Source organism: Mus caroli, chromosome X (assembly GCF_900094665.2).
Source record: "Mus caroli chromosome X, CAROLI_EIJ_v1.1, whole genome shotgun sequence".
Lineage (NCBI taxonomy): Eukaryota > Metazoa > Chordata > Mammalia > Rodentia > Muridae > Mus > Mus caroli.
Window position 1 is genome coordinate 16,426,180 of NC_034589.1, and position 26,105 is coordinate 16,452,284.

General features: G+C 34.4%; 1 protein-coding gene across 6 annotated transcripts in view; it reads right to left on the reverse strand.

Moving 5' to 3' along the window:
• Positions 1–26,105, reverse strand: part of Klhl13 (kelch like family member 13) — a 149,242-nt gene that overhangs the window by 33,206 nt on the left and 89,931 nt on the right. For all 6 annotated transcript variants that reach the window (XM_021152969.1, XM_029473577.1, XM_021152965.2 and 3 more), the window contains one exon: positions 11,308–11,446. In XM_021152969.1, coding sequence (XP_021008628.1) covers positions 11,308–11,446 — 139 coding nt within the window. The remainder of the gene's footprint in view (positions 1–11,307; positions 11,447–26,105) is intronic.

Here is a 26,105-nt window from a genome sequence, read left to right on the forward strand (position 1 = left end):
GAGAGGCCCATTGGACTTGCCAACTTTATATGCCCCAGTACAGGGGAATGCCAGGGCCAAGGGGTGGGGGTGGGTGGGTGGGGGACTGCGGGGGGAGTGTATTGGGGACTTTTTGGATAGCATTGGAAATGTAATTGAGGAAATTACCTAATAAAAAATAAATAAAAAAAAAGAGTTCAGTTTTATGGACATTGTTTAACCTCTAGTTAACTTTTAACGGTGTCCTCAAACTTGCTTCCCTGATTTCAATTCTCTTTTCTGTCTCAGCACTTCTCTTCTCTGTTAGTGCATTTCTGCTGGGTCTTGGTTCTCATGTAAGAGAAACTTCTTTGTCCTCAATTTCTAAATATTTACTTTTTCTCCTATAAATCTCGCTATATATTTCTATACATCTTCTATATTCTTTTGGGGCAAGCAAGCACTATGATGTTTTTACCTTCCTGACATTAAATTTAATCAATGTAGCAAAGGTTCAAATATTATTAAAAAGAGGCACATACATAAATACCCTAAAAGAATTAGATATATTCATCTAAAAAATGTCATAATTATTGTATAAAAGGGAAGGATGAGTTGATCCTATAAAATTATAATATCAAAATAAGCAACAATAACATTTAAAAGTTGGTTGGATAGCAACAGCACTCAAATAAAATGTATGATCATCATGCAAAAGGCAATTCTGTTGTATAGTATGGTATTAAAGATAATGAGACAAGCAAATATTTCTACTTATTTATGCATTACAAAGAATTTAGTAGCATATTATAACTAATGTGATGACTATAATTTCCCAAGAAGAATGAGCAAAAACAGGAAGCTCATCTTTACAAGAACAATAAAAATTATTGATGGAAAATGTATTGTCCAAACAAGGATGGAAGATTTTAAGAACCGAAGAAGGAAAGGTTAAGTAATGAGTTTAAGGAGATGTCACATATTTGACCAAAACATAATGAGCTTCACTTTTATGAAGCTGCCCCTCATGTGATTCAGAGGACAGAGAAGAAATACACTTAAGTTAAAAGAGATATATAGGCTGGAAATAATAAAAGTTTATATTAGTACTAAACACTGTTGCCATTATGTAACATGGCTTGTACTTTCAAAACATCTAATGGCTCTCTATTACTGTGTCCAACTACTGCTTTTCAAAGACTTCTCAAGTTTGGCTTTAACCCAACTATACACCCATAACTTTTATGACCCTGTGTACTGTAACCAATCATATGACCTTTTATTTCTGCCATTATTCTTCACATGGATGGCTTCCCTCCTTCAAAGCCTAATTTAAATTTGACCCTCTTGAGATAGAAAACTATTAGCAATCAAATCTCCTCTAAAATAATTAGACAACCTTGCTCTGGCTCTCAATATTTAGCATTCAAGTTTAGCTTATAAATTTTTGTTTCCAGAGAAGGCAAACTAGCTGCATTTTTCTTCATGTTACCTTTAGAAACACCTTAAACCAAGACAACATATATGAAAAATAGACCAAAAGGGCAGTATCTGTAAAAATTTAGGAAACAAATTAGGTGGACCTTTAATTCTTACAACATGCTTCCTGAAAAGAGGGACAGCATGGGAACCCCAACAAAACTCAATTTGGAAAGACCAAGATGATTAGGGAGATATCCTTGGAGAGATGCCTTCTCATGCCCCTTCTTCCCCAAACTCCACCAGCTAGTAGACGAAGGCAAGGCAAGGACTTGAGCAATCATGCTTCCTGCAAGTAGTCATCTAATGTTTCATGGCAGTGCCTAAAATACCAAGGAAGAAGCAGCTGTCTTTTTGTATGATTTGCATGCTAGCCAATGTGGTAAGTGCTCACTTTTTTTACTCTCTATATCTGGATCAAGACATGGGTGTAGTTGTTGTATGTATATGTATCACAGCAGAGAATAAAGCCCCAGCTTTTAGATCATGGAGGCAGTCCTGATAAATGGAAACTACTGGGAAAATGGTCAATACGAAGTTCTACAACCAAGAGATACCACAAAGTGTCGTACTGTGAAAAACTGTTCAAGAATTTAAAAAGGAACAGATTATTAACATACACGACAAAGTACATGGGTCCAAAAGACTAGACTATATAAAAGAAGTCAACCTCAGTATCTTACAGGTTATATTATATTTGGGGGTACTTTTGCATAAACAAAGTAACAGAAAATAGGTTGTAGTTCCCAAGAGTGAGGAGGAGGGACCACCAAGAGGTAATGAGAAACAAGGTGTAGTTATGTAATCATTCTATGACAGCATAATTGTGAAGAGTAAATGAAATGACATGTTTACAATGCTTATACAAGTACATTAAAGTAAAAAAAAAATCACATTCACTGTGTGTTCTAATTTATAAAGTAAAAAGTAAGAAGATAGTAAAATACAGTGAGTTGATAGTAACTAAAACACAGCTGGCATCAATATATTATCAAACAGATTTCAGAACAAAGACTATTTTGCAAGGGAGAATGTGAATCATTTTGTGATACAGACATTAATTAAGCAAGAGTATATAAATATCATTAAATGTTTCTGTTTTGTAAGTGCAGAGTTTCAATATACATGAGGCCCAAACTAGAATAACCAGAGAGAGAGAGAGAGAGAGAGAGAGAGAGAGAGAGAGAGAGAGAGAGAGAGAGAGAGAACAAAAGAGGTTCACTCTTGTAGTTATAGATTTCAATTTTGACCCCCTTGGTGGCCTTAAAATATGATAGAAATCAGTAAGGGTATAGATGATATAACCATATCAGTCAACCTGATCTAGCTAAGGTCAAGTAGCTAGACCCAATGACTGGCCCAACATTGGTGCAATAATGGCACTTATTTCATCGGGTAAACAATAGCTGTTTACCTTAACTTACAACCCACTCAATAGGAGGAAATTCATGCCTGGTGCCAGAAACCCAGCCAACTACCCATGGCTGGTGTGGTCACAGATCTTAGAGCAAAAACAACTATGGTTATTTTCTAAACCAATATAATTTCTAATTGTATTCAGTTAAGTATAGCTCTTACTCATTACTATTGCAGAGATCCAGAAGTGGTCAAAAGGCATACAACAACTGACCATGGATGTGCTCCCCCAAATGATACACTTACAATGCAACCTCTGTACCTAAGGCTTGTAATAAAAAATAAACCTGTCATGATCAACAACCCAAACATTTACTTTAAACTAAACATACCATGACACTAAACCAGTAGAAAGCAAGACACATTACTTTGCCTAAGCTTTTTAAACAACCCTACTTTAAACATTCTACTAGTTAGGTAATAATGGAAGGTTATAACATAATATATTACAGTGACTTTAGCACTAAAACTAAGTGGAAAAAATAGCTAAAGTGGAGCAAAACATGGAAAGATCAGTATGATAGTCATTAGGATGGGAGGTTCAATGGTCAGAACAGAGAGGTATTTTTAATTTTTTATGGGTTTAAGTAACTATAGACAATATCCAGGAAATTGTTTCTATTCAATAAAAGAAGTGTTCAGCAACAAGCATGTATAGCTACCAGCTAGAGTGTAGTACCCTTGTTATGGCTTCCTTGTCCTAAGAACAGGGCTTCCAAATACCAAATCATATTTTTTTGGTAGAGGAAGAGAAGAACAGGCAAGGAAGGAAATAATCTGTGTAATATTACTATTTTTATGAAGAATAAAATTTACTATATCATTGTATAAATTGTTAGCTTCTACTGATATGTTTTAAAAATCATGGCTAATGGTCACCAATTATTTGTAAGAGATTGAATTTCAAAAGGTAAAATGGTTTACAACAAAATTAGACTATAAATACATGTATAGATTCAGAAAACCTGGCTCAATTATGTGTCATCTAAATGGGTATTTGAATCTTGGCAGGCCTCCTAACTTCTGTGACATCCAGTATCCCTTCATACAAGGTGGTTATGACAATGCTTGCCATTTCTGTCTCATGATCTATTTTCAAGCATCAATGAGGCAAGGCTATACATAAATACATCTCAAACTGGATCTAAATTTATTCATCCCATAAATAATATTCATAAGAACAGCAAAAAAGGCACTGAGTGGATCCTCTATGCCAAGTATGAGGCTAAGCTCTTTATTTGCATTGCTTTATTTAATGATAGAGAACACTGAAAAAAAATCAAAGCTGGATATTGATGGAGAATACTCATGCACTCCAGCACTACAACCCGATGAAATAAGTGCCATTATTGCACCAATGTTGGGCCAGTCATTGGGTCTAGCATACAAAAAGAACATTTAGATACCAGATCTGGAAAATCCTTCCAAGAGCTGACATTCATCAAGGGCTGAATTATATGGATATAGTAGAAGCTGGTAGTTGCTTTAGTCATACAATAAATTAAATGGGAGAAACATATCAATGGTTGTTAAGCTGCAGTTAGATAGAAATAAAGAATTCTGGTGTGCTATTGCCTAGCAGGGTTCGTATAGATAACAAGCATTTATGACAAAGTTTGAAAAGCTAGAAGGAAGGATTTAAAAACCTTTTTACCAGAAAGAAATGGTAAATATTTGAAGAGACATAATTAATTTTATTTAAACATTATCAACCAGTCATGTAGCAACAATACCAATAATTACTATGTATAATTTTATGTTTTATATGTCTGATAACATATATGTAAAAAATACCCCCAAAAGCAAAAGTAGAAGCATGTTGTCAAAATGTACCATTTAAGATGAGTCATTATGAATGAATAGAAATAAGTAAACAGAATAAAGAAAAGAAAGGACATTCTAGAGAGAGGAAAGAGGAATAAGAACCACAATATATGAAAGAATGGTGTAAACTTTGAGGGCAGTGAACAATTCAAACTCTTCTATGCTAATGACAAAGAAAGGGATAGGTGGTGGATTATGCATTAGAAAATGACATAGCTATAACAAAACAATGAACAAATATAAGGCTGAAGCTATTGTGAGGAATGTTGGCAAACCATTTATCAGATAAGTTTTTGTATCTATGTTATAAAAGACAATATTGATTATTGAATACTAGAAAGATAAGTGTCCCAATTAAGAACTGAGCCAATATTCTAAACAGATATTTCCCCAAAGATGGCATAAAAATGACCATAGGCACAAATGAAAAGCTCTTCAACATAATTAGTAATTGGGGAAATGCAAATCAAAACCACAAGTAGTACTTCACACCTGCTCAGAGGGACATGATGCAAAAACAAAATGAAAAACTGTCAAGAAGAATATACTACATGCTTTCTTTACTATACTACATGTCAAGGAAATGTATATGTGTGTGTGTGTGTGTGTGTGTGTGTGTATGTGTGTGTGTATATATATATATGCGTGTGTGCATATATATATACATATATATACATATATATATATATTACTGTAAAGAAACTAGAACTGTCTACAATCACAGTGCTAATATAAACTAGTGCACAGACAGGCAGGCAATTCTTCAAAACCTTAAGCATTCAATTACAATAGGACAAAGAAATTCTATTCCTAGACTCATACCAAAAAGAAATTAGAATACTAGTAAATAAGTAACCATAACAGCATTGTGCATAAGCTAAACACTAGAAATCACCAAGTGTCTATCAATGAACAAATGAATGAATAAAATGTAGTGCATCTATACAATGGGATATTGTTTGGTCACAGAAAGAAAGAGAGTATATTGCATGCTATAACATGGATGTACCTCGAAAACTTACTAAAAGACATGATTCTTACTAAAAGAAATGCATTACAAAGGCCATACAGTTGTAACTTCATGTATATGAAATGCTCAGAATATCCAGAACTATACAGCTAGAGAGATCAATGGCTACCTAGGGACAAGGAAAGGGTTGGCAGTAGATGATGAGTACCTGCTAGTACATATAGATTTTCTTACTTTGAGATGATAATCTAGAATAGACTATTGTGATAGTTGCAAAATCCTGTGGTGAACAGTCTAAAACCCACTGACTTATATACTGTAACTAGGTGAATTATATGGAGTATGAATCTCATCTCAATAAAGCTCTCATTTAAATGTTAAATGCACTTGGTGTGTATGAAACCAAGAATGATCTTCACAGGACTGCATAGCAAAAGAAAGACAGTGTCAACCTGGGATAATAAGGAGAAGTCAAAGAAACAAAGGAAGTAAGCATAGATGCAAAAGTAGTCATCACTCCTTAAGCTAACTCTAGCTAATCTTCCTATTTCGGTATGTGTAATTTGTACTGCTAATTTCATCATGGATTCTTCTGGGATTTGTTCAAGGTTCTAGAAATCCAAACTGACTACACATCAAATGTCGTTTAGGCACTTCGACAGCCTAATTTGTTGCAGCCTATTTAATAAAGATGACTAAACTTCTGGAGTCACTCAGGCCCACCAGATGGATATCTTATTTGGTGTACCCATCACTTCTGATCAGCTACAGTTTCCCATCCATCTCTGTTTAGCTTGGGTGGAAGGAAAACAAATATTTATCATAGATCTCACTTTCCCATAAATTGTAATATTTAATTTTCATATATTTCACCTAGATTACAAATAAGGAAACTGATCCAGGGAGATAAGTGATTTTTCTCAAAGTCAGATAACTAGCTAGTAATACTATAATTGGAATTCTAGTTTGGGCTGCACTCTATGATCCAGGATATTCTCACTACCATTTGGAAATAGGTAATCATTAAGGGCAAGAATTCTTAAAAATAGTTGCTCCCCATGGAACAATCACCCCTCTCAAGCTGGAGTTTGTACTGTTGCTAATTTTAACACAATGATAATATTTATATATTAAACACTTCTCTGGCTTATTCCATGGACAACCACCCATCCAAAATTAGATAGAAAAAGGTTCCCTGTTAGTGCTTGGTCTTAAAAAATCTGTTTGTGGGTACATACTTAAAATTATTTCATTAATGCTTTGAGAATTTCATACAATTTTAATATATTCCTTCTCCAAACTCTTCCCAGATCTATGCACACACCTCTCTAAGCACCCAACGTTGCTGCCTCTGCTGCTGCTGCTACTGCTGCTTCCTCCTCTTCCTCCTCCTTTAACTCATCATTTTCAATTTGCATAGCCCATGTGCAAGGCCTGCCCTAGAGTGTAGCTCATTTACTTATGGGTCACACTATTAAAGAAAGCAAACTTTTTGTTTTTTCTAAAGAAAACAAAGCTCTTTCTGCAGTTATCAAATGCCAATAGCCCCTCAGCTAGGGGTGTGACTTTGTACTGATCCCAGTTCCCCTGCAAGCTAGGATTTTTGTCTGTCTTGAGTTTGCACTGGTCTTGCACATGCTGGCAGAATTACTGTAAGTTCAAATGTGCATTTGTTCTATCGAGTCTGGAAAACACTATTTCTTCATAGTCATCCACCACTTCTGCCTCTGACTCTTACACTATTGATGATTCTTGAAACTTTGTGGGAGGGGTGTGACACAGATTTCCCATTTAGGTCTAAACATTTTCTTTATTCTGTTTTTATCTGCACACTGAACAGTTGTTGGTCTCTCTGAAAACTACTGAAAGAAGTAGCTTTTCTGGTGAGGGTTGATATTTACACTAATCTGTGGGTAGAGCAACAGGAGTTGTTTTAATACTATGTCATTTTAGCAGAAAAATAGTACATTCTCTCCTATGGACCAAGACCAGGATAGGCAGAGGATATTGCTCCAATAACAGATTTAAGTATGGGCTCTATCTCCTGGAGTGGGTTTTATATCCAAGTAAAACATTGTCATGCCAGGAAAGTCATTACTGTACCTCACAGAGGTCACAACTGAGTAACATTGAGGATTGTTATTCTCCTTCAGTAGACTGCACAGCCCCTTCTAGCCAGCAGGGGCAAAGCTTCCATGTCTGTACTTGCTTTAATTTCCCATGTTTTATGACTCAAGTGTGTAGTGTTTTCATCAATTAGGTCTTGCAATCAATTTCTGAAGGTTAACCAAGAGTAAAGGCAATAACCTACGATACTTAAGGACCTTTGGAATAGCACTATCCCCAACTCAAAAAGGTACGCAGATCCTGGTACTAGTGTTTATATTTGCTCACACACAGTGTCTAGTTGGAATATTGTTCACCAATTTTAGGATAATGCCAATTAAGTTCTTTTTGTGTATGTATTATGTATATATTTGAGGATGCTTCTACACTAGTAGGTTTCCATATGGCTTTTTCAAAAGACCTCTAGTGTCTGTTTTCCCTGCCTAGATTCCCTCCTCCACTTTGACCTCCTATTCACCATACCATTTAATCCTTCTTATTTCATTATTCCTTTTTGTACCTCTGCATCACTATATTCTATCTGCCTTTCCCAGAAAGATTCCCTCCTTCCATATGGCTCCCTACTATTTAATTTCTGTGAGTATTGCAAAATAAGCACACATATGTAAAGACTCATAACTAACATCTACATTTGAAAGAAAATGTGGTGTTTGCCTATCTGGGTCTGGGTTATATCACTCAGGATGATTGTTTCCAGTTCCACTCATTTATTTATCTGTGTATGTCACAGTTTTATTTTTCATAACAGTTCAATAATATTCCATTGTGTAAATGCACATTTTTGGTTGCCCATCCCTGCCTATCATGAATAGAGCATCAATGAGCATGGATGAGCAAGCATTTCTATGGTAAGATGTAGAATCCTTTGAGTGTCCAAGAGTATAGCTGGATTGAATGCTAGACTGATTTTCAGCTTCTTGAGAAATCTCTAAACCGATTTCCAGAGTGACTGTACCAGTCTGTAATCCCAGCAGCAGTGAATAAGTGTTCCCTCCTCCCTTACATCCTCACCAGCATTTGCTGTCATTTATTTTATTGATCTTGGCTATTATGACTGGGTTAAGATGAAATATCAAAGTAGTTTTAATTTGCATTTGCCTCATGGCTAAGGATGGTGAATATTTTTAAGTGTTCCTCAGACATTTGTACGTATCTTTAGTTATTCTGTTTAGGGGGCTGAGATTGGAGGACTGCCTCAGTTCAAGGCCGGCTTAGCCTACCTAGTGAGCTTCAGGACATTCCAGGGTACAGAACAAGATCTTGTCTTAAACAAAAAAGTAGAATGTATCTGTGTACTGAATTGAAAGAATATATGACTAAATGGCAAAAACATAAAACCTTAGTAGGAAAACATTTAAGCTATTTTTAATGTTCCTCTGCTATAACAATAACTTATAGTCTATCTCTCTATCATCTTATTTATTCATCCATAGAGAAAAGATTCCACTTTTCTTGGCAGAGGAAAATTCTTGCCTCTATACAATGGTGCTACTGTAATTTGACCCACAATATATTCTGTGGTTTCCTTATCTGAAAATTCAACAACCGGGAATGAACTGTATAGTAAAGTCCACCCTAGTATGTTTGCATATATACTGAATATGGTATTTCAGCACTTTGTTCATTTCATCTGTCCCTAAACAATTCAATTACAGCACCTATTTATATAAAGTTTAAACTGTATTAAGTCAATAGTCTAGAGATGATTTTAAGTATACAGAGGATATACTCGGGATTTAGGGAAACACTATGCTAGTTCATGTAATAAATTTGAGAAGATTTTGGTCCCTGTGGTCAGTTCTAGAAATAATTTCCTGTGGATACTGGGTGAACACTGTATATTCTCTGGGTTAAAGTACCACTTGGGAAGTTGCTAGAAATAGGAACTACTAGGCCATACCCAAGACTTTTGATTCAGTATCTTTGGTTTGAGAGTCAGTACTCAGTGTTTTAATAAGTCCTTCTAATGATCCTAACATGCACTAAAATTTGAGAGCCATAGCTATGAACTATAGTAGTGATCACTACTAAATTTACCACATTAAAATTAGCAGGGTTACAATGAGTGGCCTAAAGACATGAATATGAGTATATATCCATCATAAGCATTGTACAGATAATGCAGGCTTTTTCCATTGCTTTAAAATGGTTCTTTAGTACAAGACCATTAAAGTAGCACAAATGATTTCACTTATGTCCTTGATATCTTCTTAACTCCTTAGTTTTCCTTACATGGGCCAGAAAACCCCAACATTTATGCTCTATGTATGTATACAGTATCAAGGTGCTATAAGACTGCACCATCTTCCTCCCTGACCCTCATATTTCTGTTGAGGACATCCAAAGGACAACAAATTTTAAAACTTACCCCCAAGATTTTAAAGATCAGAAAAAAAAGGTAATATAGAAATGCCCTGCTCAGGACTTATATTTTAGAAATAAAAAATTGATTCTAGAGACATGACACTAAACAGATCTTGCAATAAGTATAAGCATCATCTTTCATTATATTATAACTACTTCAGTGTAGTTGATCATGAGCAAATATATTCATAAAATCCACATAGTAAGATTTAATTTTAAGATACATTTAGAAAGTTATATATACATATATGTGTATATATAATTTATTATAAGTATTATTTAAAATGATATATATTCTTACCTAGCAGAAAAGACTGGCTGATTTTAGTTCTATCTGGAAGGTACTTATGTCCATCAAGGACTCTACTGTTCTCTAATTCATCAATCACCACAAAGGTCAGTAAGGTCAATGTCCATCCAAAATAGTTCCAAATCTCTGTGGCTTGTGTTCCTTTTCTTTTCTGCCCCCTCCTTTCATGTTAGCTATTAACTCTTACACCTATGAATGGTATTACATTCAGTAGTTTCCATCCCTACACCTGTACTTCCTCTTGTCAATGAGAACTGAGATATCTATTAAACATGATATTTAGGACTATGACAATGATAACTGTAGGAGAGATAAGAAACTCTATTATTTAGAATAAGAAACCTGTGATTTTTACCATGGCTTATACAATAGAGATTAATAGAGTTTAGAGAGTCAATATTGGCGAACATGATATTCTCTAGGGAGGATGGAGAAGTGAGAGGAAATGATGTAAAAAGTGTGTGTGTGTGTGTGTGTGTGTGTGTTTGGGTATGAATGAAATTAAAAAAATAAATTTAAGAAAGAATGTGACATACTAGCAAGACACTCTTTACACAAATAAAAGAGAAACTGAACCGTAGCAATTATTTTAAACCCAAGAAAACATGAATTTCTTTAAATCAAGATTTTTACAGTGGTAGGGTTTTATTTGTTTTTCTAAGTAATAGATTCTATTTCTGAGAAATTTTATGTAAACAAGGGAAGAGCTCACAACAGAAAATCCCCATGTACCTTCTCTTCCCATCCCACCATTAACAGCTTTCACAATTTTTGATATCCTGTACCCTAAAACAACACCACCCAAACCCGGAAGGTTTTGTATCTGTACAAATCCTGCCAAAAGAGCAGTCAAGATTACCTGTAACACCACAGAACTGTGGCTGTTGCTGGTAAAGATGCGTGTACTTCCTGCCTTGCAAGACTGCAAATGGGAAGAGAGGCCCATTTCACTTCCAAGGCACAGTTTCAAGTGCTGGTCTTCCTCTTCCACAAGTGATCTGAAATATTTTAAATCAAAAGACAGGGAAAAATTAAAATGTATATAATTCACAATAGTGAAACTATTTAGAAAAATTGTCAGCTGCTGCTGAAAGTCTAACTATGGAATATGCTGAGGATTCTTTCCCTGTATTCTAATCTCATACCAATCTATAGCATAGAAGAAATACACATACTTTCAAAGAACAGAAATCATAGAGAAGAACTGAGAAATCATCTAAAAGAGTTTTAAGCTGCAGCCTCAAGCAACTTTTAGGGTGACAGTGTTTGCTTTATGTATTTTACTATTTGGATAGCAATATCATCAAATTATGTACTTCATGTTTAGGTTTAATTTCACATACCCAAATTTAGGAAGAAAATTTTGCAAATGAAGTATATTCTCTATCGAGTACTTACGAAGAATTTTACACCCATGAGCTCTTTTACTTTAATACAACCTAATATAAAATATCCTATTATTAGCCTCTTCTTTTCTTTTCTTTTCTTTTCTTTTCTTTTCTTTTCTTTTGTTTTCTTTTCTTTTCTTTTCCTTTCTTTTCTCTTCTTTTCTTTTTCCTTCTCTCTTTTTTCTTTTATTATTTATTGTGCATGAATATCTACCTTCATGTAGGTCTGTGCACCCACAAGGGTGCCTAGTGCCCTCAGAGGTCAGAAGGAGTCGGATCTCCTAGAACTGGAGTTCTACATGGTTGTGAGGTACCATGTGGATGCTAGGAACTGAATTTGGGTCCTCTGGGAGAAGAACAAGTGCTCTTAACCACTGAACTATCTCTCTAGTTCCTATCTCCTTTGTTCTTAAGGAAAGCAAAGGAAGTGTTAAAAATAATTTACTCAGGTTATTCAAGTAATTGAGTCAAGATTTTGATTTAAATCTAGCATTATTCCAATTCCTATCAACCCACACTAATAAATTTTTTTTTAAAAAATCACTGCAATAGATTACTGCAGTACTTCATGTTGCTGCTATTAGTACTGGTTCTAGTCAACTCTAACAAAAAATAAAATTCCACACATTAAAAAAAAAACTAGCTCTCTTTTCTCAATTTGAGACTGAATATAGAAATAACTATATTCTACTAACATTTCCATTTTTCAAAGAAATGGATAACATTAGTGTAAGGCTGTTTAATTTTATATATATATATATATATATATATATATATATATATATATATCCCATAGAAAGGATTGCAAAATGTACATTTACTTAATTACCAGAAATATAGTGAAATCTTTGATAGTTAAAGGGATTTCCCACATCTATACTAAAAATGACCACCCTGAAATGACCTGTCATTATTTCTTACAAGAGGCCGTTTATATCATTACCTCTAGAGAGCTAACATCGTTTCTAGATCATGTACCTAAGAACAAGGAGTCCTTGGCTCTGAATTGGTTTGGTTTGTATATTCATGATAGACACTGCTAAGTAGATATTAGAAAAAGAAAAAAGATGTCAACATGAATTTTTCTACTTATCTATATAACTTCCAGAATTTTAAATTATTTGATTTCTTAATTGGACCATCCATTATCAAAGATTTTACCCTTTTCCTGTAATATCTATAACCTGAGCTGCTCAGTTTTAATTAGAAAGAGTGTAATACTGTAGTTACTTTATACACAAAGATGTTGCATTTTGAATACTGACACCGATCTAGTGCTTTTAAATCCTGTAAAAATTAGCCGAAATTCTTGCCTTAAGGGTCACATTAATTCTTCTTAATGACATTAGAGCCATAATATAATGAAAATGAATTAATAATACATAACTATGTTTTATTCATCTCTCATTGATATTTAATAGAGAATAGTTCAAATAAGATTTTGACAAGCATAAAAGAAAATGAACACAGCCTTCCATTAAAGTTTCAGAAATAGCTTTAAAAAGAATGATATGCTATATATATATATATATATATATATATATACATATATATATATGTATATATATGTAACTTACATAGCATATAAAATACTCATATACATGTTTGTAGACAGGCACTGGAATTTATAGAATCAATTGGAAAAGTCAGAAATAGATGGTGAGGCATGTCTCTACACAGAAAATATCTATCCATCTAAAAGTATTTTAATAGCAAATTCAAGCAGACTGTGCTATTCATTTTTGTATTCCCTACACACAGCCTGGCATTTAATTTATGTCCTGTAACTGAATATGGAATCTCATTTCTGTGAATCATTCCAAAGACATTTCTTTATCACTCAGTGTTTAAATGACCATCAATTATCGCTTTGCAACAAGGATAAGGGTAAAGCTGGAGCTGCTCTGTCCTTATGACAAATTCTAGATGTTGTTACTTTCAATAAACTATAGATAACAACTTGTTTATTTGTCAGTCGTCCCTTGCTCTCAAAATTTAGAAGGCTTCTATGAAAATAGAACCCTATCGTGGCAATGGGAGATAACTAGCTTTCTAATTAATTACTTCAAAAGCTGAAGAAGGTCTCATACTTGACTTCTGGAATACTGAGGAGATTGACTCTTTACCATTCAAGAAACTCCTTATTATTTCTGCACCCGTAACAGTACATGTCATGTCAAACTTCTTAGGAAACCAAGTTTATTGACTGCAAGGAAGAGCATTGTTCTTCAACACTGAAGGGAAGTAATATCTTCCTCTTTTTGTAAAGCCCAGGCTACAATTATATCATGTTCTATTAAGGGATTGTTTATCAGACAAAATTATTTGTCTTAAAAAATTTTTTTCAAGTCATTTAGTTAAAAAAATATGCATGCCAATGGTTCTCAAAAGGTAGAGGAAAGGACAGAATTTTGCTTCCTACTCCTGCCCTTTGCCATGCACATATTCTTTGACAATGGCTGTGGACATTTTTCACTGTAGCAACTGAGGGAGGGGTAGGCAATTACTGTCATCTCCTGAGATGCTGCTGGAGAATACTAGAGCACACTGGACAGTTCTATATGTCAAAGATGTTCTCCAGCAAAATATGTCAACGTTGCTAAGGTTGCGAAATCCTGCTATAGAGGGGTTGACTTCCACATGAAGTGTTTTAGTAATTTCATGTTTTAAATATTTCCCAACCCTTGGCTTGACTCCACAAAGTAATGTTAGCAGTACAAAAACACAGCAGGGATTATTAATTACCACTACATCTTCTAAGTCATCTAACAGCATACTTCAGCTCTCCTCAGTCCTAACATTTTGAAAACTCAAGTGTTTACAACAGATCAGTAGATAATAGTGCTGAGGTTTATAAAATAATTATATAGAAAAGAGGTTTTTTTATATTTCATGTAAGAATAACAATTTCTTAATTCTACTTAAAACAACAGTTAACTGTATTTATTTATATATAATAAGTTACAACCTTGCAAATCATGAACAAACTCTGTGATTACATAAATACTCAAAAGGTTATTAAGAGGAGACAATGTTATTATTAGCTTTTCTAAAACTTAAATCTTTCTGCTACATCAGTGTCTACATATGGTTGCCAAACTAATCCTCTACGATGAACACATTTTATTTTCAAAACAACCAACCAATGAACACAAAACCAATCTTTCATAAAATGTGCATGAACCAGTCTAAGGTGTTTACTCAAAGAAAATAATCACTGTATTTTGGAGAGAATTAATTTAGAGGTAGAGGCCTCTCAATTCATTTTACGAAAACAAATGCAAACATGAAAAAAAAAAAACGAACACACAGTAGTGTATTTACTTACACTGTTGCTTGAAGAAAAAAAATCTAAGCAATTGTTTTTTGTTAACAAGGCAATGCTAACATTGTAATCATATCTCAAATTTTCCGTATTTCACAAAAACCTCAAGGAAAACAAATGTAAATGAATACAAATGTACAATTCATATAGACAGATGTACAAATAGTTGACAAATCAAAATGTTCAATTTCTTTACTATCCATGAGTATGCAAATCAACACAAAGTTTCTATCTATAAACCTATAAATTATCAAAGCATAGAACACAAGACATACTTTCAAAATTACTAGTGCAGACAAGCATGAAATCCCTGGAGTCAACGTGGAGCTGTTCATCCAAATGGATATTTGACAAAACGACTTCTAAAAATTACTAGACCAGTCTTTTTTCTTTCTTTCTTTTATGATAATGAAGGATTGTGCATTGCATCTATATCCTAGGAGACTGTCACGAAAGGAGTGCTCTGTGAATCTTGTTAAAACATTTGCAATACAGAACAGTGATGGGTAAGTTCATTTGTTCAAGGTTCTAGGAAGAACTGAATATTCTTATAAATTACTATGCCAATCACATTGGTTGGTATGCTTAATGGGAGGGCACATCTAATTTGCATTGAGTCCAAATTCACAATCTTCCACTAAATAGTCCTAGATCTCTACATCCAAAAGCCTAAGTTTACTAAAACCAGCTATTGTGTTGGAAATCGAGGTATTATCTTGGTAAGTTATAAAATGCACATTTCATTTTCTTGGCTTTTATCACCTCAATCTACAAATACACCTTAAATGCAAAAGCCAGGGAAGGTGACATTTCACTGTCAAGGAAAAGGGGAACAGTTTAGTACTTTTTGAAATTATTATCATGAGAATACATTAAAACCTTATGACTTTCCTTGGGAGGGAAGTTTTGTATGCCAATTTATACATTGGTAGATTAACTTTTAGCTTTATATCAAATAAAGAACAGCACAGTGATTTTGCAAGGAAATAGTCTGCCTTAAACATTCTTGCATTACTTGGATTCGTCAGAGAAAACATGAATCAGAATAAATTCTAAAGTACATGAACAACAGCTTTATTGCTTCTCTCCATTCAGTTACTAGTTAAGTTCACAAAATTTCACTTTTGGCTTGCTATAATTTCCTTATACATATTAAATCTAACATATACTGTAATAACATAGCTTCACTACAACAAAACACAAGTCTCTCTTAAGTTACCATTTAAAGTATAAGACAAATATTTTCAAGTTCCAAGATTAATAATATTATCGTAACCAAATGTTCCTGCCAGTGGGTAAGCACAGAAGAACAGCAACACTAACAAGACAACACATGAGACAGCCATAGAGGGATTGGCAGTACCATGAAGCAGGCCAGTTAATCAGTCAATGACTCATCCTTTCCACAACTTAGCCCCCAGGAAAAGAAAAGTCAGATTTCAAACTCACAGTTTTAAAAGAAATTCAAGAAAAGGGTTTTCTTCAAAGAAGTACTCTCCCTCCATTTGTTTGCCTGCTCTGAAGTAGAGAAGTGTGTGCTAGCAGCAGCATTTGCTAAATGAAACATTTCTTGTGATAAAGTTGCATGGCAGGTGGAGGAAAATTTTTGCCACCTGTTCTCATAGTCATTTGAATTTGAGTGCTAAATCTGTCAAGGTATTTCCTTCCACCCTTGAGAAATGAATCAAAACCTTAAGATGATGGAAGCCATTTCCCATTAGTTTTCAGATAGATTCAAAGTATGAATTGAATGTTAAAAATATTAATAGATGTTTTTCTTCTCTTCCATCCATCCCAAACAAAAACTGAATGATAAATCAGACATATTTGCATATTCATACTCGTTCATTTTATCTCTCTCCATTATGAAAAATTAGGGAACTACAAAATAAAAATCAGGAACAAAATTTCCAACTTCTGATGTTAACATTTATAAAAGAAATCAGTCTATATAACATTAAAAAATCTATTTTAAATCAGTTGTTTTAAAAATATGAAAAGCATTGAAGTATCAGTTTACCAACAAAATTCACAGCATTATTACATGAGGAAATTACAAATACCATGATGACCTGTATTTGAAAGACATAAATTAAGTGCTGGCTTAAAAAATTAGACAACATATCCCCTTAATAAAGTTAGAGTTGAAAAGAATCAGAAAAACAAAGTTTTGGGGGAGTTATCTGTAATTTTATAACATATATGTTAAGTCTATTATCATTGATCTGAAATGGCTATACTATTAGCAACATTTATCATAAACAATATTTTTATTTTTATCAATAGCTGCTGTTTTCAATATTCTATTTCTGCTGTGATAATGCAAGCATCCAGAAAAAGAAAAATAATCAAGGTGATAAGAATATGTCAAAATGGCATTTTAAAGTGCAAAAACTATTGTGCACATTTCTCAAATGCTCATATCTACCATATTCAAAATAGAATTACATTAATAAGTAGCTGATGTTCATAATAACATAGGAATAAGATCATTCACCCAGCACCTGCTGTGTACTAGGCACTATGCCAGGCACATTCTCATATGGTACTTAATCCTCATGACAATCCTACTTTCAAGACTGGAAACTGAAGCCTGGGGAGTTTAATGCCTCACATACATATCATAACTATGAATCCAAACCCATGTCTAAACCTAGAGCCAACATTGTTTCCATTACATGAGGGCTAAAAGTTAAAAATAGCAGCAAGTGGAGACTGTACAATGATTCACATTGAAAAGCTTATTTTCTAAATACTAGGAAATACCATAAAAATATATTCTGTTGGAGGCAAGTAATTTTCTGATTTAATTAATTGCATCCCAAATCCCCTGCTTTGAGTATGGAAAAGGATGATGCTGAGGCAAAAATTAGCAGGTACAAGGTTCAGATGGTTCAGTGTGATGACTTCTAATTATCTATGATATAGGACAACTATAGTTGACAATAATTAGCTGAAGACTTAAAAGTATCTATTAGTAAAGATTTTAAATATTCTCTAAACAAAAAATATCAAATGTCTAGGGTTAGATAGATATACCAATTTCATTGTTCTGATTTTTATACATTATATGTGTGTATAGAGATATCACAGTGGATCTTATGAATATGTGTGATTACTAACATGCCATTTACAAAATTAAAAATAAAACCATTTTTTTAGTGATGCAAGTCTGAATCCTTAACTAGTTGGGATGCTGAAACAGGAGGACCTCTTGAGCCTATGTGTTTGAGAGTAGCCTGGGCAACACATCAAGACCTTGCCCCCACATCACAAAAACTGATAATAAATAGGACTAAAGATAGCTTAGTAGTAAAGAGTATTTGCTGCTCTTCCAGAAAATCTGAGCTTGATTCCCAGCATTCACATGGGGAAGTTCAAAACACACACACATACACACACACACACACACACACACACACACACACAAAGAGAGAGGCACTAACATGTGAATAAGAAAATAAGATAAATCTTTTTAAAAAATTAGTAAATATTTAAAAAATAAAAGTACTCATTTTTATCACTCTACTTTCATAAAAAAAAAAAAAAAAAAAAAAAAACACCAACGGTAAAATTATGTACTAACATGGGAAGAAGGGGTAGTACTTCTTTGGCCATAATTCAGATTAAATTTAGGAAGGATTTTACATTACTGTTACCAGCATTTAAAAGAACAGATTTTGAATTCCAATGCTGACTATCATGATCACAAAAATAGCACTATGACACAGATGAGGGAATTGGGCTAGACAAATGGAATGACAAATGATACTCCATTAGATAACTGTAACAGGATGAAAGTTAATTATCCGAACCAAAAAGCATTTGCACTGAATATTTCAATCCTGTCCTTGAACAACTCTAAAATTAATGATTTTGCTTTCACCCTGCCATATATTAAGACTCTGTTCTGCTCTCCTCATTTAATACACTGATACTAATCAAATTACAAGTTTCACATACCTTGATGAAAATTTATTCTATTTAAGAAGCTTGGTTTATATAATAATAATAATAATGTCACATTTTTAAATAATATTTTGGTAGCAAACAGAGAGCATATAGGTCGGTAGTGGGTGAATAGGTGGAAGAAAAGATGGATGGATGAACTGTAGATTATAAAGAACAAATAGAATCCATTATATATTTGGAAGTAGAAATAAAACAGTAAGTGAAGAAATGAATTAATGAATGTTCATTCCATTCCTGGCATATAGAAAATATCTCATCCAAAGAGTCCTTTGCCTTTAGACATCTACAAAATATGACAGATTGCACATGGAGGTTGTGGTAGTTTGGATAAGAATGGCCCCCATAAACTCATATATTTGAATGCTTGTGGAGTGGCATTAGAAGTTATGGCAATGTTGGAGTAATATGGTCTTGCTGAAAAAAAAAAAAAAAAAAAAAAAAAACTATGTCCTTGGGGTGAGCTTTGAGGTTTCAAATGTCCAAGCCAGGCCAAGTGTCTCTCTCTTCCTGCTGTCTATGGATCTGGTTGTAGAACTCTCAGCTACCTCTCCAGAACCATGTCTGTCTGTATGCCACCATGCTTCCTGCCATGATGACAACAGACTAAACCTCTGAACCTATAAGTCATCCCTAGTTATATTTAACTCCGTTAAAAGAGTTCTTGTGGTCTGGATATCTCTTCACAGCAATAGAAACACTAACACCGGGGGGACTTCAATATGTAGAAATCAGTTGAAAGAAACAGCAAATATTCTAATTACTATTAGTTAAGTAGAGGACACTGAATCTGTCCTCTAGTAACACACAAACCTTTTGGCAGAATGTTCTAACCTCCAGCCATTAATCAATCAGGCCTGGCTATCGAGAAACCTCAGTATACCTGCAGCATTGAGTTTAGCTTCCCTCCTTTCAATCCTCAATAAAGAAATTAGATTATAGTCTCCAGCTCCTTCAATATCAAGCAAACTTGCTTTAAAACTTTTTTTTAAAGGGGATTGTTCAACTCTAGTGGCATATTTTAATAAGATATCCATACTATGAACAAACTGGGTTCTAAATGCCTAGAATTCCACTTTACTAAGTATCCAAACATTCAAGTTAGACAAATTTAAGATTTATTTAGAAGGCAGATCCCATAAACCAAAGGCAAATTAGCAACTACAGAGACAAATCTTCTGGGAAAAAGGAGAAGCATTAGTCCAGTCGGGTGGGGGGGGGGGNGGGNGNGAAAAGTTCAACCACTTCCTAGATTTTCCAGTTATATTCAACTTATGTTTATTATTTTATTATTTATGTATATCGGTGTTTTGCCTCCATGCTGTAAAGTAGTAATAAAATATCACCTTAATTTGAGATAATGGAACAGAATCCTTCTTTCTTTCCTTTCTATACAGAACATTAAACAGTGTCTCACATGCAAATTATAACTTATGACAATCAGAGTAGGTGAGAAGCACATAGAAAGAAATGAGTCATCAGGGAAGCGAGAATGCTAATGAGGTGTTACAAGTTTGCCCACTGGTTAGAAAATGGTACCTACCAACCTTTACTATATGTTCACGAGCCATTCCTTAAAAGTAACAGTTATAAATCTTCAAAATGTGATCTTTTCATATGTCTGCAATATCCTACATAAAAGTGAATTTGACTACTTATGCCTTGATGGTCCTTAATGATGGAAACCTAGCCAATCAGAACAAATTTCAGGAATCTCATATATATCCTGTTATCCATCCAAATGAGCCATGGATGAAATATTTCAGATTCTAAAAGGCAACTGCCATCACCAGAACATTTTTGTCACCCTCATACACTGTATTTATGATGACTAATTTCATATGCATTGTTTTAGCATTTTCATAGATACTGATCTTATATCTCAGAAAACTATCTCCTTGTTCAAAGGTATTTGGTTATGTACTAAAAACTAAACAAAAAATCAGCCCTACATTTTTGGCTCCCAGATAACTGGGACTAGCCTGCCTTAACTAGCTTGAATGCCCCAATTAATTCACAATAGATTCTTGATTAGAGAATATAAAACTTATAAATCAGCAGCCGTCTTGATTTAGGCTACTTTTATCAGTCACTGCTATGCCTTTTGTCTACCTTCAGTTAACTAGTATGGAAAAACAATCTTACTTAAACATATTTAGGAAGTAATTCACTTAATTTATAATCTCCAGTATTTCTGATTGGTCTTTCACATCACATGTTCAGGGAAATGAGAGAAAGGAGGTGGTAGAAGATGGGTTAACTATGAAAGAGATAAGAAGTTTTATGAAAACAGTAATTTTTAAAATATATACATGAGTGTTTTGTCTCCCTATATATCTGTATGTCACAGACATGTCTAATGGCCAGAAGAGGCCAGAAGTAGGCATTAGAGATGATTGTGGGCCACAGTGCGGGTACTACTAATTAAACCTGGATCTTCTGGACGAGGAGCCAGCGTGTCCTAGCCAATGAATCATCACTCCAAATTCTGAAAACCTACTGGTTTTTAAATATGTATAATGATGGTTATATATTTATTTATGTTTAAAAAGGCATATTCAGAAGTACACTTCAGGAGTAGATAATGTTCCCAGGTGGCATGGGGGGGAGGTGTTAAATAAAAATCTCATTGCCAGTTTTCAACCCTTTGAATTATTATTGGTTACAGAGACACCAGAGGACCCCTAAATCAACACAGGGTATTGCCTCTTTTCTGCCCTGTAGAACGACTACTGCTAAAGATACTGCATACTTCGGCTATGGGACATACAAAATTCAATTTCAAACTAACTAGGAAACTTCTTTCTTGCTGGCTAGCTTTTATAGTGCCATAAGGTACTACTGAGGTTGAGGGATGGATAGGGGGATATCAGTGGCCCCACTTAATGCTGGAATGCACAAACTACAATACCGACTGCTAGGACATATGTACCCACTGGTGACATAGTAGCCTGACTATTATAGGATAACCAATTGCTCTCTTGATTGGATTTGAGACATCTATTCCACAAGAGGGAGTTCATGCCTGGTACTATAAACTTGGTGGCAAGTTCATGGCTATGGAAAGCATAGATCCTAAAGGCAACTTACTACTGTTGTTTTAAACAGTACTATTGTCAAACTTTTTTTGTTTGTTTGTTTGTTTTTGTTTTGTTTTGTTTTGTTTTGTTTGTTTGGTTGGTTTTTGTTTTTTTTTGGTTTTTCGAGACAGGGTTTCTCTGTATAGCCCTGGCTGTCCTGGAACTCACTTTGTAGACTAGGCTGGCCTCGAACTCAGAAATCCACCTGCCTCTGCCTCACGAGTGCTAGGATTAAAGGTGTGCGCCACCATGCCCGGGGGTCAAACTATTTTTTTTTTAATTTATTTATGTTTAGACTCATCATACAGATTTGCCTTGATCTCAACTTTGGTCAGAGAAGCTTTTTATCACAGTAGGCAGTTGTTAATGCAGAGATTTATTATAGGCCACCCATCAATCTCTCAACCCAAGGCTCAGGGAACATTGTAGGAGAGAGGATAGAAAGCCAAGGGATAGGGAAGAGTGTTTTGAAATGCTTTCATCTGTACATCACATGTTTGTTGCACCCACTGTTGTTACCTTCCTAAGATCAAGCTAAGGAAAAACATCTAGGCAGGATAGGGGATGGGCTAGAAAGGCTTCCCCCATAGTTGAGGAGCTACTGGCAGTTGATACCTGCTAGAGTAGGGACAGTCACTTTTCTTTGAATGTGTAACTAGATAGGTTTTCTATATTCCCGTGGAGGATCCTACACCAACATGCATATAGACAGTATTAATTGGGTTATAAAAATATCTATCATTTAAAAAAAGAAGACAGGAAGTTGAGAGGAAGATGTGTTGAGAATGGGCCATAGGATATTGGAGGGGGTCAGTGAGGGGTGATGGGTTCTTCAGATGAAGATACATTATGTACATAATATGAAGTTTTCTAAGAATGAAAATATTCAAAAAAGAAAATCATGGAATTTCAATGTGCTATGTGCTAAGCCTCTATAATTACTATAAAGCTCGTCTGTGTATAAAATTCATAACATAAGGAAATGTGGTTGATTTCTGAGCATAATTTTTTTTTCTCTTAAGCATTATTTAGATTCATTTTGTCTTGTGGTCAGACACTCTTTTTACTAGACCTCACATATAAAACACATTAGTTAAGTGTATATAAACTATTTTAAAAATTATAAATCTGCCTGAAGAAGTTTTTTTCTGTTAAGACAAAAGATATGTAATAGCTAAAATATCTTTTAAAGTTAAGAGTACTTGAAATCATAAAATGACTAAAACTTTATTTTCTTTATCAAATTACAAACACATATACTATATGCCAAATATATTTTGGTCCCTGGCTAATTGTTTTTAGTGAGAATACTGTCAGTTTTTTCTCAGCACCATTGGATTTATGAGCAATGATGCACAGAATCTGGATTTTAGGGTAGTTTCTTTCCTAGACAAGAAAGCTATAACTTAACATCTGACAAGAAAATGAAGTGATACTGCCTATTTCCAATTAAAATGATCAATACTATGATGTGAAGAGGAACTAACTATACAGGGTTATAGTCCAAAAAGCAACTTTCTCTAAGGTCATACATCCAGCATTTATGGGGAATTTCTTATATGCTAGACACTACCTTAAGAAATAAGAATATAAACATCAGGCAGAGTAGTTTCTTGTTAAGTCATCATAGTCAGAAAAGCAATTACTAACTGATCAAATTAAATAGAATTTAGTAGATGCTTACCATCATCTACCAGTGAATTTCATGTATCATTCATGTAAACCAGCACCCAAATTTAGTAGAAATTTGTTCCCTGATCCCTACGGGCTTGTTTCTTTCCTTCCTTCCTTCCTTCCTTCCTTCCTTCCTTCCTTCCTTCCTTCCTTCCTTCCTTCCTTCCTTTAAAAAGCATGTACTGGTGTTTTAACTACATGTATGTCTATGCTCCACTTGTGCAGAGGCCAGAAGAGGGTATAAAAAGCCCTTGAACTGGAGCTAGAGAAGGTTGTGAGCTACCATTTAAGTACTGGACATCTAACCCAGGTCCTCTGGAAGAGGTACAAATGATCTTCATTCATGAGTCATTTTTCCAGCCGTATGGGTATCCCTTCATATTTAACATATAATCATCAATTTAAAAATGATATTTCTCTATATTTGGCTATATCCAAAGCTAGATTGATAAGTAAATAATATTAACTACTAAAAAAAGGTAACCTGGTATTTTAATTGTATGAAACAAAACCAAAGTTTATAATGATGTGACAGTATAACACATTTCCAAGGCTGCATGCTCTAGCTGCATCTATTAAAATACTCTGACAGCATACCTACAGAAAATATGAGCCAGAACTCCAGTCTACTTAAAATGAAACTTTGGTTACAATTCCACAAATGTCTTTACAGTTGTGACTCTTTTAGAAATGATTATGCATACACACTCTTGTTAGGAGCTGTGCTCAAAGATCATGAATTGGATAATCTGTTTATAACTTAAAATATACATATATTCTCCAAACTTCTATTTCAATTATCTTGAATTTCCACTCAAATAAGGTACAGCAACTTAATTGGGACCACATTTCACCCCAGCACAAAAGAAAATGAGTGAACTAATCTATGAAGAGCGATCTAGTTGAGGCTTTGTTATGAACTGGCCTTTAACATTAACTGTAACACTTTTGAAACCAGAAACAAAAGAAAAGGTGAAGCTAGTTGACTTTGCAATGGTTGTTAAACATCATTTTAGATTTTTTTTAAAACCACCTACAGTGAGAAACATGAATGTGAAAGGAACATAGGAAGGGAAGGAAGGGAGAGCATAGGCCGAAGAATGACATGCACACACTGGCCTGAGCTTGATACCCTAACTTATCATTTTCCTAATGTTTCAATTTCAAAAACGTAATACCTAATAATATAGTATTCAAAATTTTAAAGCTAATATGTGACTGGTGAGATGGCTCACAGGTAAAGGTGCATGCCCTCAGTCCTGACAACCTGAATTTGAAGCCTGGAATCCACGTGTCGGAAGGTATCTTAGGTTTTGCTTGATTGCTGTAAAGAACCATCATGACCATGGCAATTTCTAAGAAGAAAACACTACATTGGAGGCATGCTTATAGTTTTAGTGGGTTAGTTCATTATCATCATGGCAGCTAACAAATAGGCATGGTACTGGAGCAGTACCTGGGAGCTTTACACCCTGACCTGAAGGAAGTTGGCAAAAAGAAAGAGGGCCTTGTATGGGCTTTTGAAACCTCTAGTGATATGGCTCCTTCACCAAGGTCACTCACCTTAATCATTCACAAACAGTTCTACTAATTAAGAACTCATCACTCAAATCTATGAGCCCATGGGGGCCATCCTCATTCAAACCATGCTAAAAGAAGAGAACCAACTCCTGCAAGTTGTCCTTTAATCTACACACACAGCACGATATATGTACATACATGCACCATAAGTATATTGAATAAAAAGAAAGACAAAATACTATCAAGCCTCTGTACCTTACTAGTAAGAAGACTATGTCTAGAGAGCTGGGTAAACAGATCTGAGTTCAAACCTATGCTAAATTGAACTCCAAGTTTAGAAATAGTGCTTTTCAGGCCTTAGTAACTTGAAGAATCGGGTTTAAAACTCAGTAGTAGAAACACAAACAGTACTCACCTGCTGCTATGACTTTACTGAATAATTGGTAATTAAGGAACACTCGAATTCCAATACACTCTCATTTTCCTACCAGAAACCTTGCACGGAAGGGCATAAGAAAGGTTATCAATCACATAATTACATGCCATGGCATGATAATTCTAAAATACATTAAAATTTTAATTGCATTGAATTTTATTGATTCTTAACCCACAGTATGTGTGTGTTTCTAACTGAAGCATGTGAAGCTTGCTTAAAAGGTTCTCAGAAACCTGTGTCTATTTGACTTTGCAGAGATGTGTG